This window comes from Mobula birostris, chromosome 24 (genome assembly GCF_030028105.1).
Source record: "Mobula birostris isolate sMobBir1 chromosome 24, sMobBir1.hap1, whole genome shotgun sequence".
Taxonomy (NCBI): Eukaryota; Metazoa; Chordata; class Chondrichthyes; order Myliobatiformes; family Myliobatidae; genus Mobula; species Mobula birostris.
The window spans coordinates 28,423,417-28,443,322 of NC_092393.1; the positions used below are offsets into that span (position 1 = coordinate 28,423,417).

At 41.3% G+C, this 19,906-nt stretch overlaps 1 protein-coding gene across 3 annotated transcripts in view; it reads right to left on the minus strand.

Moving 5' to 3' along the window:
* Positions 1 to 19,906, minus strand: part of tex47 (testis expressed 47) — an 85,633-nt gene that overhangs the window by 55,090 nt on the left and 10,637 nt on the right. Inside the window, exons 1-2 of one of the 3 annotated variants that reach the window (XM_072242418.1) lie at positions 10,966 to 11,218; positions 9,359 to 9,431 (exon numbers count right to left, since the gene is read on the minus strand). In XM_072242418.1, the coding sequence (XP_072098519.1) occupies positions 9,359 to 9,431; positions 10,966 to 11,085 (193 nt within the window). In that variant the 5' untranslated portion in view covers positions 11,086 to 11,218. Of the gene's footprint in view, positions 1 to 9,358; positions 9,432 to 9,531; positions 9,905 to 10,965; positions 11,219 to 19,906 lie in introns of those variants that run through there. The other 2 variants (XM_072242416.1, XM_072242419.1) reach the window with 2 other exon arrangements.

Consider the following 19,906-nt stretch of genomic DNA (forward strand, 5'->3'; position numbering starts at 1 on the left):
TCTTCCATTGATAGAACTGGTAGCTCTGCTGACCCATAGCATGCAGAACAACCTTCAGGTCTTGTCCTCGTATATCTGCACCTCTGTGTCATAAAGGATCAAACAGGTAGCTCCCTCCTTCTCCCCTCCAGTCCCTTCTACTCGACAATAGTCATAAGTCGGTACTCCCATTGCCTGGTTGCTACCAGAATAACAACTTTAAACTCTGGTAACCCTCTGAGACTGGTGAAAAGCAAAATACCAGCAGTGGCAATAAATTGCCCAAGTACCAGCCAGAATAATGCAAACCCTTTTTTAACATAAATTCTGAGGTGCAAATTATCTTAATGGCATCCCAATCTTGCTTTACAACCTTTCCATACAAACCAAAGGGGAATTATTACAATTTGAGGCAGCAGGCAACTGTTTAAGACACCAAAACAGTATAAAAATCTATTTTTTTAGGCATGTGCTTTTTACTTCCTGGTAAGAAAATTATTATCTAGTCAGCCTGCTTGAAGATTTTACTGTTGCTTCATGCATAGACATTCACAAATGAAACCACTTCCAAAGAGATATCTGAAAACCAACAGTAAAAGTCACCTCTAGCAAAAGGAATCTGCTACACAGGGTATCACACACAAAATGCTGGAGGAACTCAGCAGGTCAGGCAGCATCAATGAAAAGGAATAAACTGTCAATGTTTCAGGCCAAGACCCTTCATCACTACACATTAGTTCCCCATTAGAGTTCCTTATAAAGAAAGAAAGAGTTTGCATTTGCTTTTGATTGTCATACGATGTTTCAAAGTGCATTACAATAAATTAAGTAGTTTTGGATGTTGTCAGTATTGAAATACACTCAGTGCCCACTTTATTAGGTACAATTGTACACCTGCTTGTAAATGCAGATATCTAATCAGCTAATCATGTGGCATAAACTCAATGCCTAAAAGCATGCAGACTTGGTCAAGAGGTTCAATTATTGTTTGGAACAAACATCAGAGTGGGGAAGAAATGCCATCTAAGTAACTTTGACTGTGGAATGATTGTTGGTCCCAGACAGGGTAGTTTGAGTATCTCAGAAACTGCTAATCTCCTGGGATTTTCACACACAACAGTCTCTCAAATTCACAGAGAATGGTGTGAAAAACAAAAAAATCCAGTGAGTGGCAGTTCTGTGCATGAAAATTTCTTATTAATCAGAGAGGTCAGAGGAGAATAGCCAGAATGGCTCAAGTTGACAGGAAGGCAACAGGAGCTCAAAGTTCAAAGCAAATTTATTATCAAAGCGCATATACCATCCTGAGATTCATTGTCTTGCAGGCATACTCAATAAATATAAAATAATAACCATAACAGAATCAATGAAAGACTACATGAACTTGGGCATTCAATCAGTGTTCAAAAGTGAACAAACTGTGTAAATGCAAAAAGAAAGAAATAGTAATAATAATAATAAGCAATAAATATCAAGAACATGGAATGAAGAGTCCTTGAAAGTGAGTCCACAATTCAATGATAGGGCGAACGAAATAGAGTGAAGTATCCCCTTTGGTTCGAGAGCTTGATGGTTGAGGGGTAATAACTGTTCCAGAACCTGATGCTGAGAGTTTTTAGGCTCTTGTACTTTCCTCCTGATTCTTAATAACCTTGTATTACAACAGTGGTGTGCAAAAGAGCACGTCTGGACGCACAACATTTTGTTCCTAGAAGTGGATGAGTACAGCAGCAGAAGACCACCAACATACACTCAGTGGCCTCTTTGTTAGGTACAGGAGGTAGCTAATAAAATGCCCACCGAGTGTGTATTTGAATAGACAAGCCAACACCCAAACTTGACAAACTTTAAAAGCAAAAAATAAACGGCTGGAGAAACACAACAGGTCAGGTCTCTACTTTGCTCCAGATCCCAGCATCTGCATTCTCTTTTAAATGATTCTCCAAATCACTTGAAAGGTTGTGCAGCTAAAAATATGATCTCCTACTGACAATTCTAAAGCTCTGCATTACAAATCGAAACTTATTTCAAGATCTCAAGATTCAAGGTTCAAGTTTATTTATCACATGTACATCAAAACATACAGTGAAATGAGCCATGTGCATTAACAACCAACAACTCCAAAGGATGTGATGGGAGCGATACCATTTGTGAATAAAATAAAGATTCCAGTGATACAGAGAAGCTCATTAGCAATGTACAGGGACAGCTACTTCAGACATCAGATGGACTGGTTTAAAAACATCTGCGGTTCCCAATCATCACTAAAATATTCCATTTAATCCCTTGTCTCCAGGGTCATCCATTTCCAGATTTCCCTGGTACAAGAGTTTTTAACAATGGTTAATGCAATATTGTATCTTGGGATTTCTCACTGATAAAATACTTCAGCAGATCATGCAGTTTGAAAATGAATCTCTCAATAAATTCTCCCAAAGTGTAAATGCCAGAAAAAGAGCACTGATACAATACTTGTTCAATTTAACTGTTATGTTACAACTTCCACTATTTTTACTGAAATACTAGTGTTTAGAGTGTACAACATTTCTAATTTCAAAGATGGATTAGTATTTGTTTCGTTCTTTCCCTTACTACACTGGGCTAGAGTAAAATTAGCTTAAGAGTAAAACATACAGTGCTGTGTGTCTGCAGTTAAGAATGGGTCAGACTGGGTCAGGGAGTAGGTACCTCTCTCTGTGAACCAAATTAGATTTTAGTTAATTTGTTAAATTCAGGATTACTATCTTAATTTCAACTTTTGTTTAATAATCTTATATTAGGCCAGTGGCTACTGTGGATAAGACTATTTGATCCAACAACACCACAGCAGCTCTATCCTCCGAGAATTCAATGGATCAAATGGTCATCCATAGTAACCATGGATAGATATGTCCCACGGAGGAAGAAGGTCTCAAATGGGAGGGATAGGCAACCATAGCTGACAAGCGAAGTTAAGGACTGCGTAAAGCCAAGGAAAGGGCATATAAGATAGCAAAGGTGAGTGGGAAGTTGGATGATTGGGAAGCTTTTAAAATCCAACAAAAAACGACTAAAGAAGCTATAAGAGGAGAAAAGATGAAATATGAGGGCAGACTAGCCAATAATATAATGCAGGATATCAAAAGTTTTTCAGGTATACAAAGAGTAAAAAGGAAGTGAGAGCTGATATTGGACCACAGGAAAATGATGCTGGTGAGGTAGCAATGGGGGACAAAGAATTGTCGGATAAACATAATGGGTACTTTGTATCTGTTTTCACTGTGGAAGACACTAGCAGTGTTTCAAAGGTCCGTGAGTGTCAGGGAGCTGGAGTGAGTGCCATTGCTATTACAAAGGAAAAAGTTCTAGGCAAACTCAAACATCTTAAGCTGCATAAGTCACCTGGACCAGATGGACTACATCCCAGAGTCCTGAGAGAGGTTGCTGAAGAGATAACCAAAGCATTGGTCATGATCTTTCAAGAATCACTTCACTCTGGCATGGTCCCGGAGGACTGAAAGATTGCAAATGTAATTCCACTCTTTAAGATGGGAGGGTGGCAAAAGAAGGGAAATTATAGGCCAGTTAACCTAACCTCCAGTGGTTGGTAAAGTGTTGGAGTCTATTATTAAGGATGAGGTGTAAAGGTACTTGGAGACTAATGATAAAATAAGTCAAAGAATGGTCTTGTAAAGGGAAATCTTGCCTGACAAATCTGTTAGAGTTCTTTGAGGAAGTAACAAGCAGGTGGACGAAGGAGAGGCAGTGGATATCATTTACTTGGATTCTCAGATGGTGTTTGATAGGGTGACACATATGAGGCTGCTTTTACATAGAAACATAGAAAACCTACAGAACAATACAGGCCCTTCGGCCCACAGAGTTGTGCCGAACATGTCCCTACCTTGAACTTACTAGGCTTCCCCACAGCCCTCTATTTTACTAAGCTCCATGTACCTATCTAAAAGTCTCTTAAAAGACTCTACCGTTTCCGCCTCCACCACCGTTGCCAGCAGCCCATTCCACATACTCACCACTGAGTAAAAGACTTACCCCTGACATCTCCTCTGTACCTACTCCCCAGCACCTCAAACCTGTGTCCTCTCGTGGTAACCATTTCAGCCCTGGGAAAAAGCCTCTGACTATCCACACGATCAATGCCCCTCATCATCTTATACACCTCTATCAGGTCACCGCTCATCCTCCGTCGCTCCAAGGAGAAAAGGCCGAGTTCACTCAACCTAATCTCATAAGGTATGCTCCCCAATCCAGGCAACCTCCTTGTAAAACTCCTCTGCACCCTTTCTATGGTTTCCACATCCTTCCTGTAGTGAGGCAACCAGAACTGAGCACAGTACTCCAAGTGGGGTCTGACTAGGGTCATATACAGCTGCAACATTACCTCTCAGCTCCTAAATTCAATTCCATGATTGATGAAGGCCAATACACTGTATGCCTTCTTAACCACAGAGTCAACCTGCGCAGCAGCTTTGAGTGTCCTATGGACTCAGACCCCAAGATCCCTCTGACCCTCCACACTGCCAAGACTCTTACCAGTAATACTATATTCTGCCATCATATTTGACCTACCAAAATGAACCACTTCACACTTACCTGGGTTGAACTCCATTTGCCACTTCTCAGTCCAGTTTTGCACCTTATCAATGTTCCGCTGTAACCTCTGACAGCCCTCCACACTATCCACAACACCTCCAACCTCTGTGTCATCAGCAAATTTACTAACCCATCCCTGCACTTCCTCATCCAGCTCATTATAAAAATCATGAAGAGTAAGGGTCCCAGAACAGAAACCTGAGGCACTCCACTGGCGACCGACCTCCATGCAGAATATGAACCTGTCTACAACCACCCTTTTCCCTCTGTGGGCAAGCCCGTTCTGGATCCACAAAGCAACGTCTCCTTGGATCCCATCCCTCCTTTCTTTCTCAAAAAGCCTTGCATGGGGTACCTTATCAAATGCCTTGCTGAAATCCATATACACTACACCTACTGCTCTTCCTTCATCAATGTGTTTAGTCACATCCTCAAAAAATTCAATCAGGCTCATAAGGCATGACCTGCCCTTGATAAAGCTATGCTGACTACTCCTAATCATATTATACCTCTCCAAACATTCATAAATCCTGCCTCTCAGGATCTTCTCCATCATCTTACCAATCACTGAGGTAAGACTCACTGGTCTAGAATTTCCTGGGCTATCTCTATTCCCTTTCTTGAATAAAAGAACAACATCTGCAACCCCCCAATCCTCTGGAACCTCTCCCATCCCCATTGTTGATTCAAAGATCATCGCCAGAGGCTCAGCAATCTCCACCCTCACCTCCCACAGTAGCCTGGGGTACATCTCATCTAATCCCGGCGACTTATCCAACTTGATGCTTTCCAAAAGCTCCAGCACATCCTCTTTCTTAATATCTCCATGCTCAAGCTTTTCAGTCTGCTGCAAATCATCACTACAATCACCAAGATCCTTTTCCATTGTGAATAGTGAAGTAAAGTATTCATTAAGTACCTCTGCTATTTCCTCTGGTTCCATACATACTTTTCCACTGTCACACTTGGTAGGTCCTATTCTTTCAGGTCTTATCCTTTTGCTCTTCATATACTTGTAGAATGCCTTGGGGTTTTCCTTAATCCTGCCCGCCAAGGCCTTCTCATGGCCCCTTCTGGCTCTCCTAATTTCCTTCTTAAGCTCCTTCCTATTAGCCTTATAATCTTCTAGATCTCTAACATTACCAAGCTCTCTGAACCTTTTGTAAGCTTTTCTTTTCTTCTTGACTAGATTTATTACAGCCTTTGTACACCATGGTTTCTGTACCCTACCATAACTTCCCTGTCTCATGGGACGTACCTATGCAGAACTCCACACAAATATCCCCTGAATATTTGCCACATTTCTTCTGTACTTTTCCGTGAGAACATCTGTTTCCAATTTAAGCCTCCAATTTCCTGCCTGATAGCCTCATAATTCCCCTTACTCCAATTAAACGCTTTTCTAACTTGTCTGTTCCTATCTCTCTTGAATGCTATTGTAAAGAAGATAGAATTATGATCACTATCTCCAAAATGCTCTCCTACTGAGAGATCTGACACCTGACCAGGTTCTTTTCCCAATACCAAATCAAGTACAGCCTCTCCTCTTATAGGCTTATCTACATATTATGTCAAGAAACCTTCCTGAACACACCTAACAATCTCCACCCCAATTAAACCTCCTGCTCTAGGGAGATGCCAATCGATACTTGGGAAGTTAAAATCTCCCATCATGACAACTCTTATTATTACACCTTTCCAGGATCTGTTTCCGTACCTGCTCCTCAATATCCCTGTTACTATTGGGTGGCCTGTAAAAAAACACCCAGTAAAGTTACTGATCCCTTCCTGTTCCTAACCTCCATCCACAGAGACTCCGTAAACAATCCCTCCATGGCGTCCGCCTTTTCTGCAGCCATGACACTATCTCTGATCAACGGTGCCACGCCCCCACCTCTTTTGCCTCCCTCCCTATCCTTTCTGAAACATCTAAAACCCGGCATTTGAAGTAACCATTCCTGTCCCTGACTCATCCAAGTCTCACAAGATAAAATCCTATGGCATTACAGGAAAGATACTGGCATGGATAGTGAAATAGCTGATAGGCAGGAGGCAGCCAATGGGAATAAAAGAGGCCTTTTCTGTTTGGCTGCCGGTGACTACTACTGTTCCTCAGGGGTCAGTATTGGGACCACTGCTTTTCACATTGTTTGTCAATGATTTGGGTAATGGAATTGATGGCTTTGTGGCAAAGTTTGCCAATGATATGAAGATAGATAGAGGGGTAGGTAGTGCTAAGGAAGCAATAAGATTGCAGCAGGACTTAGACAAATTGTAAGAATAGGCAAAAAAGTGGCAAATGGAATACAGCGTTGTGAAATGTATGGCAATGCATTTTGATAAATGGAACAATAGAGCGGACTATTATCTAAATGGGAAGAAGGTTCAAACATCAGAGGTGCAGAGGCCTCATGCAAGACTCCCAGAAGGTTAATTTACAGGTTGAGTCTGTGGAAAAGAAGGCAAATGCATTGTTGGCATTCATTTCAAGGGGAATAGAATATAAAAGCAAGGAGATAATGTTGAGGTTTATAAGGCAATAGTCAGGCCGCACTTGGTGTATTGTCAACTGTTTTGGGCCCCATATCTCAAAAAGGATGTGTTGTCATTGGAGAGAGTCCAGAGGAGGTTCACAAGAATGATTCCAGAAATGAAGGTGTTAAAATATGAGAAGCGTTTGACAGCTTTGGGCCTGTACACACTGGAGTTTACAAGAATGCATGGGGATCTCATTGAAACCTCCCGAGTGTTGAAAGGACTAGATAGGGTGGATGTGGAGAGGATGTTTTCTATGGTAGGAATATCCAGAACTGGAGGGCACAGCCTCATAATTGAGGGATGACCCTTTAGAACAGAGGTAAGGAGGATTTTTTTTTTTAGCCAGACAATAGTAAATCTGTGGAATGCTCTGCCGCAGATTGCGGTGGAGGCCAAGTCCATGCGTTTATTTAAAGCAGAAGTTGATTGTTTCCTGACTGGTCAGTGCATCAAAGGATACAGCAAGAAAGCAGGTGTATGGGGTTGAGTAGGATCTGAGATCGGACATCATGGAATGGCCTCATTCTGCTCCTATGTCTTATGGTCTTATTGTTTTATGGACCTGAAGTAAATTTATTAAGGAAAAGCTGAAAGCTAACTTGTCTCAGTCCTCTGGCCTCTCCCTATAGCTCTGCAAATTCATTCTTATCATCTCTCCTCAGAACACCCATACTAAATCAGCCTCCATTACCACAGTTGTCAGTGCGTTCTAAACTCTAAGCACTCAGAAGGTAATTACTTTTTACTTTATATGACTTTTGATTCTTTTGCCAATCCCCCCATCCTGTGTCCTTAGGTTTAAATCCTTCTATTAATGGGAACAGTTAATCCTTGCCTACATGCTTCAATATTTTAAATTCCTCCATCAGATCTCTTTACAAATTCCTCCTTCTCAAAAGAACAGCCTGATGTTCTCTAGTCAATCCATATAACTAAAATCTTTCATTCCTGAAATTATGTTGTTAAATCTCCCCTTTCATTGCATTCGTGTCTTTGCTAAAGTGCCCAGAACTGAGCTCAATAATGCAAATGGAACCAAATCCGAGCTTTATAAAAGTTCATCATGACGTCCACGCTCTTGCACACAAGGCCTTATTTTTAGAGCCTTATACTTAACGAGCCCAAGATCCCAAATGCTTTTTCACCTCTTTCTCAATTGGCCATTTCACTTCCAACAAACTATACAAATCTACCTCTATGTGTAATTTTTCCTTCTCATTTGTACGGGTATCAACATATTCCATTCTTCCTCGACTTCGCATTTTCTGTAATAAAATTTTATTGGCAAGCTGTCTTCCAATTCCATCAACTTGTCCCTATGTTCTAAAGTCCATTACTATCCTCAGCTGTTCACCTCCAACTAATTCAGTCATATTGGTCATTAGTCAATGACTGGGAAATAGCACACTATAACTTGTTTTTATTTGCATAAATGTTGTACAACCTATAGTCATTAACCAACTATATTTTATTTTTCCACCCAGGGGCAATGTACAAGGTAATATCACCAACTTAAACGTTGGAGGAGGAGTTAATTTTGTAGGTAATAATTGAACTATAATATCCCTGATTTAGATCACTTTAGGGAGGATGAAGTAACTGCTTGAGGGTAATCTAGTCACAATCCCGCTTTAGCCAATGGCAGTGGACTTTCATCCCGTATCTATATCTTTATGAAGTGATTGCAACCTTGAATGAATAATTTAAATGAATGATTTGTTTATAGCTTTCTAATGGTTGCCTACTCTTGTTAATCATTCAGGCTATACTGTGTCTTATGATATTAAACGAAAAAGTAGCCATATGAACACACGGAACTTAAGGAACAAGTCTGGAGTAATGCCCTGGCTCTTTCCGTAGGCAGGTGATTCATAGTTTTTTAAGTACACTCAACTTTATTACTTAGCAGATTGGACAGCATCGGTAGAAACAGAAACTAAATTAATATTTCAGTCCAAGGTTTAAATTCTGCTTCTCTTGCCCCACTTGCCGGCTGGCCGGCAGAACTCCCAATGATTTCTGTTTTTATTTCAGGCTGTCTGCATCTGCAGTTTTGTTATTATATAATATTCACAATTGTTGATGTACTTATGTTGAAGTTGTCGAAGGTGTTCACGCTCTGCTTAGCTGATGTTAAACGCTGCTACATTTGGGAAGTTTGAGTCGTGTCTTTCAAGCACTTTCAACCACATCCTACACTTCCAATCAAGTTCAAGAAACCGTTCCTTTCGAATAAAATTATTCTTACCTCCCAGTTCTCTTTTGTCAGCCAAGTCGGGGTGTATTTTAGACAGAAGGATTAGTCTGTGGAGAAGTGACTTCTAAAGGGCAGTAGAAATACCAAATTAGTACAATCACCGTGACATGCGCCCTATTTAGAAACTACACCATTCATGCATCTCCTGTATAAAATAAACCAACCGTTTCCTCTTTAGAGCCGGATACGGTTCTCTTGTCCAAAAGGCGTTGAAAGACATTGGTCCTATCGCTCCTTGGCAATCCTTTGGAACGCCTGCTTTTCCCGCCAGCGTCTCCTGTCGAAGGCATTTCTTTTCGGCTCTTACTTTAAACTCAATCCCAACCCATTCAAAATAAACCAGACCCTAGTTAGCAATGTTCGTGCTGCCCTGCCCCGGGTAAACCGGCCGAAATCTATTCCTGGTACTGTATTAAAGGAAATCTCAGCATAACTCGCCCTGCCTCGCCAGGAGCTATGAAATACAATTTAAAAAGCGTTTGATTTACAAACGGTGCCTGTGTCCAGGCAGCGTGGGTTCGGCCCTTCCTCCCATTTCTTTCATTAATTCGCTTGTCAGCGGCGATTTATTTGTTGTTTTGGCATTCTGAATGTTCTGTTGATAGTTTGGCATTGAAACCTGTTGCTCAGGCAACGGATTAACCTGGTTTCCCCCTCTCTCTGTAATCCTATGTTTGGCTGTATGGATGAGGGTCCGTCTGCTGTGAAGCTTTGGGCAATATTCCCCTGGAATCCAGTGTCTGCCATTCATATAACGGCGTGTTCAGTTTTTGCATGCATTATTACCCCTATCTCCATCAGCAGCGCAATCCCACAAACATACGGATTATCTTCCCATTGCAACTACCTGTAAGTGTGGCTGTCCAGATTCAGTGGTTTGCAGTTTCGCCTTTCTGAGAAGTTTGGATGCTTTGGCCTCGTTATAATGTTGGCCCTTTTTGTTTTGCCTGTAACCCGGCACCGTGCAGGTAAAATATCAGAATCTCATAAATAAATTGTTGCTGTTTATATATGAATGTTGCGGCATCCTTGAGGAAGGCGCGGTATGAATTTCAGCCCACCCATCTAAAACCGGTCGGCAAGTGTAGGTAGGTGCCGCGTTCGGCACCATTAGGCTGCGCTGAATCCTCCTGCAGTGGAATTAAAAACTTGATATGTGATCTTCATTCACCCTAGCGTAAGGTCAGAAAACTAAAGCCCAGCATTGAACACCAATTCAGGGTATATGTTTGACTCTTGTTGACACAATGCCGCACCGGTCTCTGTCTGAATGTTTAGTACACTGAAGCATTTGCGTTTTGTAAATATTAACGGAGGGGTATGCTCAAATCTGCGCAGCATGAATTATATAATTTAATTCAAATTTCTTGGTTGAACCCCGAAAATTCACCTTGAGTGGTATTAGACTATGAAATCGTGTTCCTCTGTGCAGACTGCTTCAAGTCTCCTATAATGTAGATTGTGAAACGATTTAGTGTAGGAAACAAAGGGTGTAACAACTAAGCACACGCAACATTATTAATGTAGCGCATAATTGGAAGTGCAACAGAGTTTTATTGATTTGACGGTAAGAGTGAAGACAAATGATAAATACAAACCTTTCTCTGTTCCCTCTGCTTCAATAGATGGAGCATTAACATGGACACACGGTATTCATATGTAAAATCGCCGATTTCAAACCGGATGCTTCGTGCCCGCCGTTTAGCATTCGACGCCATTGGCAATGTGTGTTCGCTACCTGGCAACTGTACACATAGCAAACAAGAGTCTAGTCTGCAGAGCCCGGTAGAGTTTTTTAAAGGGCAGTTCTAGTTCTCTTTAATGTAAACACATGCAAAACTGCAGTACCTGGGCTGTAGCGGCGTTTTGCGTGTGCGTGAGTGTTATTTAACTTCTCCGTTTCCTGTTTTTTTATGAGGCATTTGAGACGACAGCCCCGGCTCTTCCTCATTTCCGATCGACTTAAAACTTTTGTTCTGTTCTACTCCCTATGGCTCTTGACTGTCTCGGCAAAATCATTTTCTTTTCAACTCTCCAGCAATGCTTGTATTTAAAATCGAGACGTGGGTAGCGAGCTCTCTTTCTGCAGCTGTTGCTCAAGGTCATGGCTCAGGCCGTCAGCCTTCCCTGCATTCATTTGGAGATATTGAAGATAATTCTACCATCCCCACTGATGAGCTCAGTCTGCTAAATTATTCAATTCAGATTAGGTATTTAAAGATCCAGTAATAAGTGTTAATTTGGCTCTGAGAAAGCACTCTGTTTGAAAACGGAAGCTGGGAGGCTCAAGACCTTTATGAGAAAATTTCCTGAAATTGCACTTTATTGAATCTTCAGAATTTACTTTGTACATCTCGGTGTTGCTTCCGAAGCAATTTTAAAATAAGATTTTTTTTCTGTAATTTGCATTAAAATATTTTACCGAAAGAATTATGCCTAAGAATAATAATAATCATAAAGGTACTACTCTGTCATTGTATGTGGAATGAAAGCAAAAGTTTGCAGATCCGTATTATTTACAATAGTCTCTAAATTTATCAAACATAACTTGCTGCAAAACAAAGATCTTGATCAAGGTTCTGACATGTAAAAGATTTAAAATTGGGGAAATTTAATCAGTCAACCCCAATAAGAAGAATCAATTACTTGTGCATCTGGTGTTCAGCCATTGTGAATGTAGGAACTCAACAGGCAGATTCAGACAATTAAAAAACTCTCTGGACACAAATTCAGAGCAAGTCTGTGTAATTTGCTGGAAAACCCCATGATAAGAATTTATATTTCAGCTTTTCCCTTTTATTATTATGTTGCAAACAACAAAAGTGAGCACAAATGCATCTGCAGTGTTTTTTTGTGCTCCATCACAGTGGTAAAACTAGACTCTCCAGCTATCAGGAGGTTAAAGAAATGCTGATTTCTGAGATAGCACGAATTGGGTCCAGGAATGTTGAATAAAAAAAGATTAATCTTAGTCTGATTAATCCTTCCTCATTCAACAAGGATTAATCAAACTAGATTTGTACCCTCCCTGTGAATATATGCACACAGGGATATGTACTGTAGATATAATGTTGCCTCTGGCAGGGGCAGCACAATGGTATTGTTTGTATGTAGATACTGGTGTCTCACAACTCCAGTGACCCAAATTCAATCCATTGCTCGAGTGCTGCCAGGTAAAGATTGCACATTCTGACTGTGGGTATGCCTCCCAAATTCCAAGGACCAGTGACCAGCGAGGTTGTTGGCCACTGTGAATTACTCCTCGTAGGTACGGTAGGTACACAGACAAACCTGGCGAGTGTCATGGAAGTGTGAAGGAAATAGGTTACATGGCAAATTGCACACACAGTTTGCTGGAGGAACTCAGCAGGCCGGGCAGCATCTTTGGAAAAGTGTACGGCATTTTCTGTGTGTTGCTTGGATTTACAGAATCTGCAGATTTTCTCTTGTTATTACATGGCAAATTGCATGGCTTTGAAAGGGAGAATATAATCACAGCTGTAAAGATCACCGCTGCAGCTGTGATCTCTTTCTCGGGGGCTGCTGTTAGACTGAATCCTCACAAGGTGGCAGGCCCTGATGGAGTACCTGGTAAGGCTTTGAAAATCTGTGCCAACCAGCTTGGTGGGCATATTTAAGGACATTCTCAACCTTTCACTGCTATGGTTGAAAGTTCCCATTTGCTTCAAAAAGGCAACAACTACACCAGTGACTAAGAAGAATAGTGTAAGCTGCTTTCATGACTATTGCCCAGTGGTGCTTACATCTATGGTGAAATGCTTTGAGAGATTGGTCATGGCTAGAATTAACTCCTGCCTCAGCAAGAACCTGGACCCACTGCAATTTGCCTACCGCCATGAGAGGTCTACGGCAGACACAATCTCAATGGCTCTTCACATGGCCTCAGTTCACCTGGACAATATAAACACCTATGTCAGGATGTTGTTTGTTGACTATAGCTCAATATTTAACACTATTATTCCCACAATTCTGATCATACGTTACAGAACTCTGTCCCTCCTCGATTTTCTAACCAGAAGATCACAGTCTATAGGATTGGTGATAATATCTCCTCTTCATTGACAATCAACACTGGTTCAACTCAGGAGTGTGTGCTTAACCCACTGCTCTGCTCTCTCTGTACACATGACTATGTGGCTAGGTGTAGCTCAAATATCATCTATAAATTTGCTGATGATACAACCGATGATGGCAGAGCTCAGATGAAGACGAGAGGGTGTACAGGAGTGAGATGTACCAGCTGGTGGAGTGGTGTCACAGCAACAACCTGACACTCAACATCAGTAAGACAAAAGAGCTGATTGTGGACTTCAGGAAGGGTAAGTTCAAGTTCCTGGGTGTCAAGATCTCTGAGGACCTAACCTGGTCCCAACATATCGATGCAGCAAAAAGGAAGCAAGAAAGCGACTACATTAGGAGTTTGAAGAGATTTGGTTTGTCAACCAAAACACCTGAAAACCTCTACAGATGTACCAGGGAAAGCATTCTGACAGGCTACATCACTGTCTGGTGTAGGGGAGCTACTGCACAGGACCGAAAGAAGCTATAGAAAGTTGTAAAAATTAGTCAGCTCCATCTTGGGTACTAACCTCTGTTGTATCAAGACATCTTCAAAGAGTGATGCCTCAGAAAGGCAACGTCCACTATTAAAGACCCCCATTGCCTAGGGCATGCCCTCTTCTCATTGTTACTGTCAGAAAGGAGGTACAGAAGCCTGAAGGCACACACTCAGCAATTCAGGAACAGCTTCTTCCCCTCTGCCATACTATTCCTAAATGGACATTGAACCAGTGAATGCTATCTCACTTTTTAAAAATATATATTATTTCTATTTTGCACTATTTTTAATCTATTCAATAAACATATGGAATTGATTTACTTGTTTTTTTTCCTTTCTATATTATCATGCATTGCATTGTACTGCCACTGCTAAGTCAAAAAACTTCACGGCACATACCAGTGATAATAAACCTGATTCTGATTCTGATTCTGAAACTAATAGACATAGAGTTACTCTGCAGATTCAGAAATAACTCAATGAACCAAATGACCATCTATGACATTGTGAAATATAAAAATATAATCTGATCAAACTAAGGGGTCAGCCATTGAAGACAGAGTTGAGAAGATTTTTTTTCCAGTAACAGGTTGATGATATTTAGGAATTCACTGTTCAGGAGGCTCAGTCAGACAAAGAACAACAGGTTCTTAGATATAAAGTGACGTGGGGTTAGTAGAGGAAATTGATGCTGAGTTTGCCCATAATCTTATTGAATAATAGAGCAGGGTTTCATGTAATTGAGGATGAAACTGGTAGAATAGTCAAATGAAAATCAGCACATGTGCGCTTGGAATTTTAGTAAGTATTTGAAAATACAAAGGATAATAAGTAATAACAAATTGAGAGTAAGAAACTTGACTGTACCTCTTGCTGCCCTGTCACCTGGAAAAATGCTATTCCTTTTTCTCAGTTTCTTTGCCTCCATTGCAACTGTTCCTGGGATGAGGCTTTTCTTTCCAGAAAATCAGAAATGTCCTCCTTCTTCAAAGAATGGGGTTTCCCTTCGTCCACTATTGATGCCACCCTCATCCATATCTTCTCCATTTCCCGGACATCCGTCCTCACCCCAGCTTCCCAAAGGGATAGAGTTCCTCTTGTCCTTACCTACCATCCCATGAGCCTCAACATCCAGCACATCATCCTCTGCAACTTCCACCATCTTCAATGGGATCCTGCCATCAAATACATCTTTAACTCTCCACCCCTCCACTCTCTGCTCTCTGTCTTCCACAGTGATTCGCAGGAATCATCTTCATGATTTCCCTGTCCAGTCATCCCTCCCCACTAATCTCCCTCCTGGCACTTACACCTGCAAGTAAAAGATGTGCTACATCTGCCCATTCACCTCCTCCCTCACTCAGGGCTCCCAAGCAATCTTTCCAGGTGAGGCAACACTTCACCTGTGAATCTGTCAGGATCATCTATTGTATCCAGTGCTCCCAATGTGCCCTCTTCTACATTGGTGAGACCCGACGTAAACATGGGGACCTTTGTCGCGTACCTTTGCTCCATCTGCAACAACAGGATTTCTTGATGGCCAACCATTTTAATTCCAATCCCCACTCCCATTCTGACATGTTGATTCATGGCCTCCTCTGTTACCATGATGAGGTAGGTTGGAGAAGCACCTCATATTCTGTTTGGGTAACCTCCAACCTGATGGTATGAACATCAATTTATATAACTTCTGGTAACTATTCCCCCTCCCTTTTCTTTCGTCTTCCATTCCCTACTTTGGCTCCCCTCTTACCTCTTCTCTTCTCACCTGCCCATCACCGCCCCTGATGCCTCTCCTCTTTTCCAATCATATTCCTTCTTCTTCAGCCCTTTACCATCTCCACATATCAACTCCCACCTTCTCGCTTCATCCCCCCTCACCTATCCACCTGTCTTCACCTATCACCTTCTAACTTGTGTTCCTCCCCTTCCCCCTACCTTCATATTCTGGCTTTTTCCTTTCCACTCCCGATGAAGGGTCTCATCCTGAAATGTTGGTTCTTTATTCCTTTCTGTAGATGCTGCCTGGCCTGCTGAGTTCCTCCAGCATTTTCTGTGTGTTGTGTTACTCTGGATTTTCAGCATCTGCATCATCTCATATGTTCATGAGGGTAGGAAAACCTTAATGTTCAGTTGTGTACACATGATCAAGTAGTAGAGGGTAGTTCAGTCGCTGTTGAAGTAAACATGTTGCTCTATGTGTTGTGTGCCATAAAACTTTCCCTTATAAAATGATCCCCAGACAGGAATAATGCATTATGAGAGCAGAGGTGTTACCCAGATTCACCCTAGTCAGCCGGCTCTCCCGTCCATTCTGCTCTCCAATGGACATTAAATTGGACTACATCTGACTCCAACGAAATACTCGACGGGAGTGACGCCGCCGTTCAGCTGTTTATTTATGTAACAGTTTTTCCCCAAGCCATCAGACTACCAACCTACTGCCCTCCGCTGTCTATTGTCTTGTTTATTATTTATTGTAATGCCTGCACTGTTCTGTGCACTTTATGCAGGCCCGGGTAGGTCTGTAGTCTAGTTTTTGTGTTGTTTTATGTAGTTCATTGTAGTTTTTGTATCGTTTCATGTAGTGCCATGGTCCTGAAAAATGTTGTCTCGTTTTTACTGTATACTGTACCAGCAGTTATGGTTGAAATGACACTAAAAAGTGACTTGACTTGACGTCACCAGTGTACTGAGTACTTAATGGACTAGAGAACATCAGTGCAACAACAGGCTTACTTTAAGAAATACCACAGTGTAAGACTATCCAGCTCATGAATGTGGTCTGAACTGAAGATGGCAGAAATCTTAGAAGAAACAGAAAATGCTTTAAATACTTGGTGTGTCTCTCTGCAGATGCTGCCTTGCCTGCTGAGTATTTCCAGTAGTTCCTATTTCATTTTGTAAATATGATATTTGTTCTAAGGCTGCAGCTTATTTTCTATGCCAAACCCTCAAATATTACATTATGTTCCCTGCATCTCATTTAAAAGGCATGTTATGAAAGTTATAACCAGACAACCTGGGCTGTTGAAAGTCTTAATTTGTCACTGGTCATTAATTGGCAGTTTGTGTCAGTTTCAGTTATGACCCACCTGCACTAATCATTAGGAAAATAAACAGAATTAGTGAGCATGCTAAATGATAAACCAGTCAATGTGGAATAACAGCATAAAAACTGTCACCTCAGTCCTGACAAGGATTAAGTCACATGCACAGCATTCATTTGTAAACCATTTTCAAACTCGCCCATACAATGCAGAGCTTTTTGTATCTTTGTTACAGGTGGCAAAACAGCATAAATGTTTCCCTGCAAAAATAGCATCCTGGTAATTAGCATGAATTCCATTACCTTGCAGCAGTTTAACCATGTTATTTTGTGTTTTAGGTATATATTCAATCTATTGCATGAAAGTTAATTAATAATTCTTTTATGAAGTACAATAACCTGCAATGACTGTACTTCCATTCTGTAGGTAATGGAGAAAGACATCAAAGTTCAAAGCAAGTTTATTATCAAAGTACATATCCTACAAAAGGTAGTGGATTTGACCCAGTACATTGTGGGTAAAGCCCTCACAAGCACTGAGCACGTCTAACTGAAATGTTGCCGTAGAAGAGCAGCATCGGAGATCCTCACCGCCCAGGTCATGCTCTTTACTCGCTGCTGCCATCAGGTAAAAGGTACAGGTGCCTCAGGACTCTCACCACCAGGTTCACGAACAGTCACTACGTCTCAACCATCAGGCTCTTGAACAAAAGGGGATAGCTACACTCATTCTACTTCTGGTGTTCCCATAACCGATAGTCTCACTTTAAGGACTCTTTATCTTGTTATTTCATGCTCTCATTATTTATTGCTATTTATTTATATCTGCATTTGCACCGTTTGTTGTTCATTGATCCTGTTTACAGTTACTGTTCTATAGATTTGTTAAGTATGCCCACAGAATCTCAAGGTTGTATGTGGTGACATGTATGTACGCTGATGATAAATTTTACTTTGAACCTTGAACTTTTTGAACATATATGTCACACTATACAATCCTGAGATTCATTTTCTTGTGGGCATTCACAGTAAATACAAGAAACACAATAGAACCAATGAAAAGCTGCAGCCAACAGGACGAACAGACGACCAATGTGCAAAAGACCTCAAACTCTACAAATACAAAAAGTGAAAATAATAGATAGATAGACAAATAGATAGATAAACAAACAAATAAACAATAAATATAGAGAACATGAGACAAGAGTCCATAGGGAACAGTTCAGTAATGAGGTGAGTGAAGTTGTGGGAAGTTATACCACTCTGGTTCAAGAGCCTGATGGTTGAGGTGTAATAACTGTTTCTGAATCTGGTGGTGTCCTGCTGGCAGCTGCAAGAAGAGATCACGGACTGGACTGTCAGACTTGAAAAATGGGAAAGATACATTATTGATCCAGCTATCCCTCAAGTCAATTATTTTACATCAGATGTTGCTGAAGCGTTAAAGGAATGTAAAGGCATTTTCAAGACTTCTCAGCAGAGAATTTTGTGCACAGGAATGGCCTGCTGGGAATTTGGGAAAAGACTGCATTGAATTGTATCTGTTGAAGTTAATGGATGGATAATTATAATGTCAAGTACTGATTATTGTTTCTAGAGCATAACATAATAGAGATTGAAAAATTATCCCAATTTAGTATACTTAAAGAAAACCAATTGCATCTGGATAAATAATTGATAGTTAACCTGATCTCCTATTTGTTTAAACCTCCTGGAAGAGCTTTGCACATGTTCAATAGCTAATTGGAAAGCCAACCTATCAATATTATAGTAGAACTTGATTATTAACCTTCTACTAATAATACACTGGATTGATGAAGCCCTGGATGAACCATGAAATCCAGAATTTGCTGTGGACCAGATCAGAGGCATTCAAGATTGGAGATCACCAATACTACAAGAGGTGCAGGTGTGATCTACAGAAATCTATCTCATGGGTGAAGTGGAGATTCTGGACTAGACTGGAATCAACAAGGGATGCTTGAGAGCTGTGGCAGAACTTGAATGCCATGACCTCCTACGAAGTTAAATTAAGCAACTTGGGGGATGCAGAGCTTCACTTCCAGATGAGCTCAATGTCTTCGCTTTGACCACCAGAACATGGAGGAAACATCGAGCACCCAACATCTCCCAATGATCCTTTGGTCTCAGTGTCTGAAGATGACGTGCGGGCCGCCTTCAAGAGGGTGAATCCAAGGAAAGCATCCAGTACAGACAGAGTACCTGGCCAAGTAGTGAAGACCTGTGCTGATCAACTAACTGGTTTGTGTTTCAACCTCTCACTTCAGCAGTGTGTGGTACCCGCCTGCTTCAAGCAGTCTCCAATCATATGAGTCCCCAGGAAGGCGTGGTAACCTGCCCAAGTGATTATTGGCTACTGGCACTTACATTCTCAATGATGACATGTTTTGAGTGGTTGAAGCATACAATATCAGCTCCTGTCTGAGTGGTGACTAGGATCTGCTCCAATTTGCCTACAAGGGCAACAGGTCCACAGCAGATGTCATCTCTTTGGTTCTTCACACAACCCTGGAACATCTGGACATCAGGATGCTCATCGATTACAGCTCAGCATAGAGTACTATCAAACTCTCAAAACTAATCAGTAAACTCCAAGACCAGGGCCTCAATACCCCCCAGTGCAACTGAATCCTGGATTTCCTCATTTGCAAACACCAGTCAGCTTATATTAGCAAAAACATCTCCCTTGCACTCTCCATCAGCACAGGTGCACCACAGTGCTGCGTGGTTAGCCCACTGCTCTACTCACTTTACACCTATGACTGTGTGGCTAAGTACAGCTCCAACACCATATTCAAGTTTACTGATGACACCGCTGTTTTGGGCCGAATCAAAGGTGGTGATGAATTAGCATACGGGAGGGAGATTGAAAACTTGGCTGAGTGGTGTC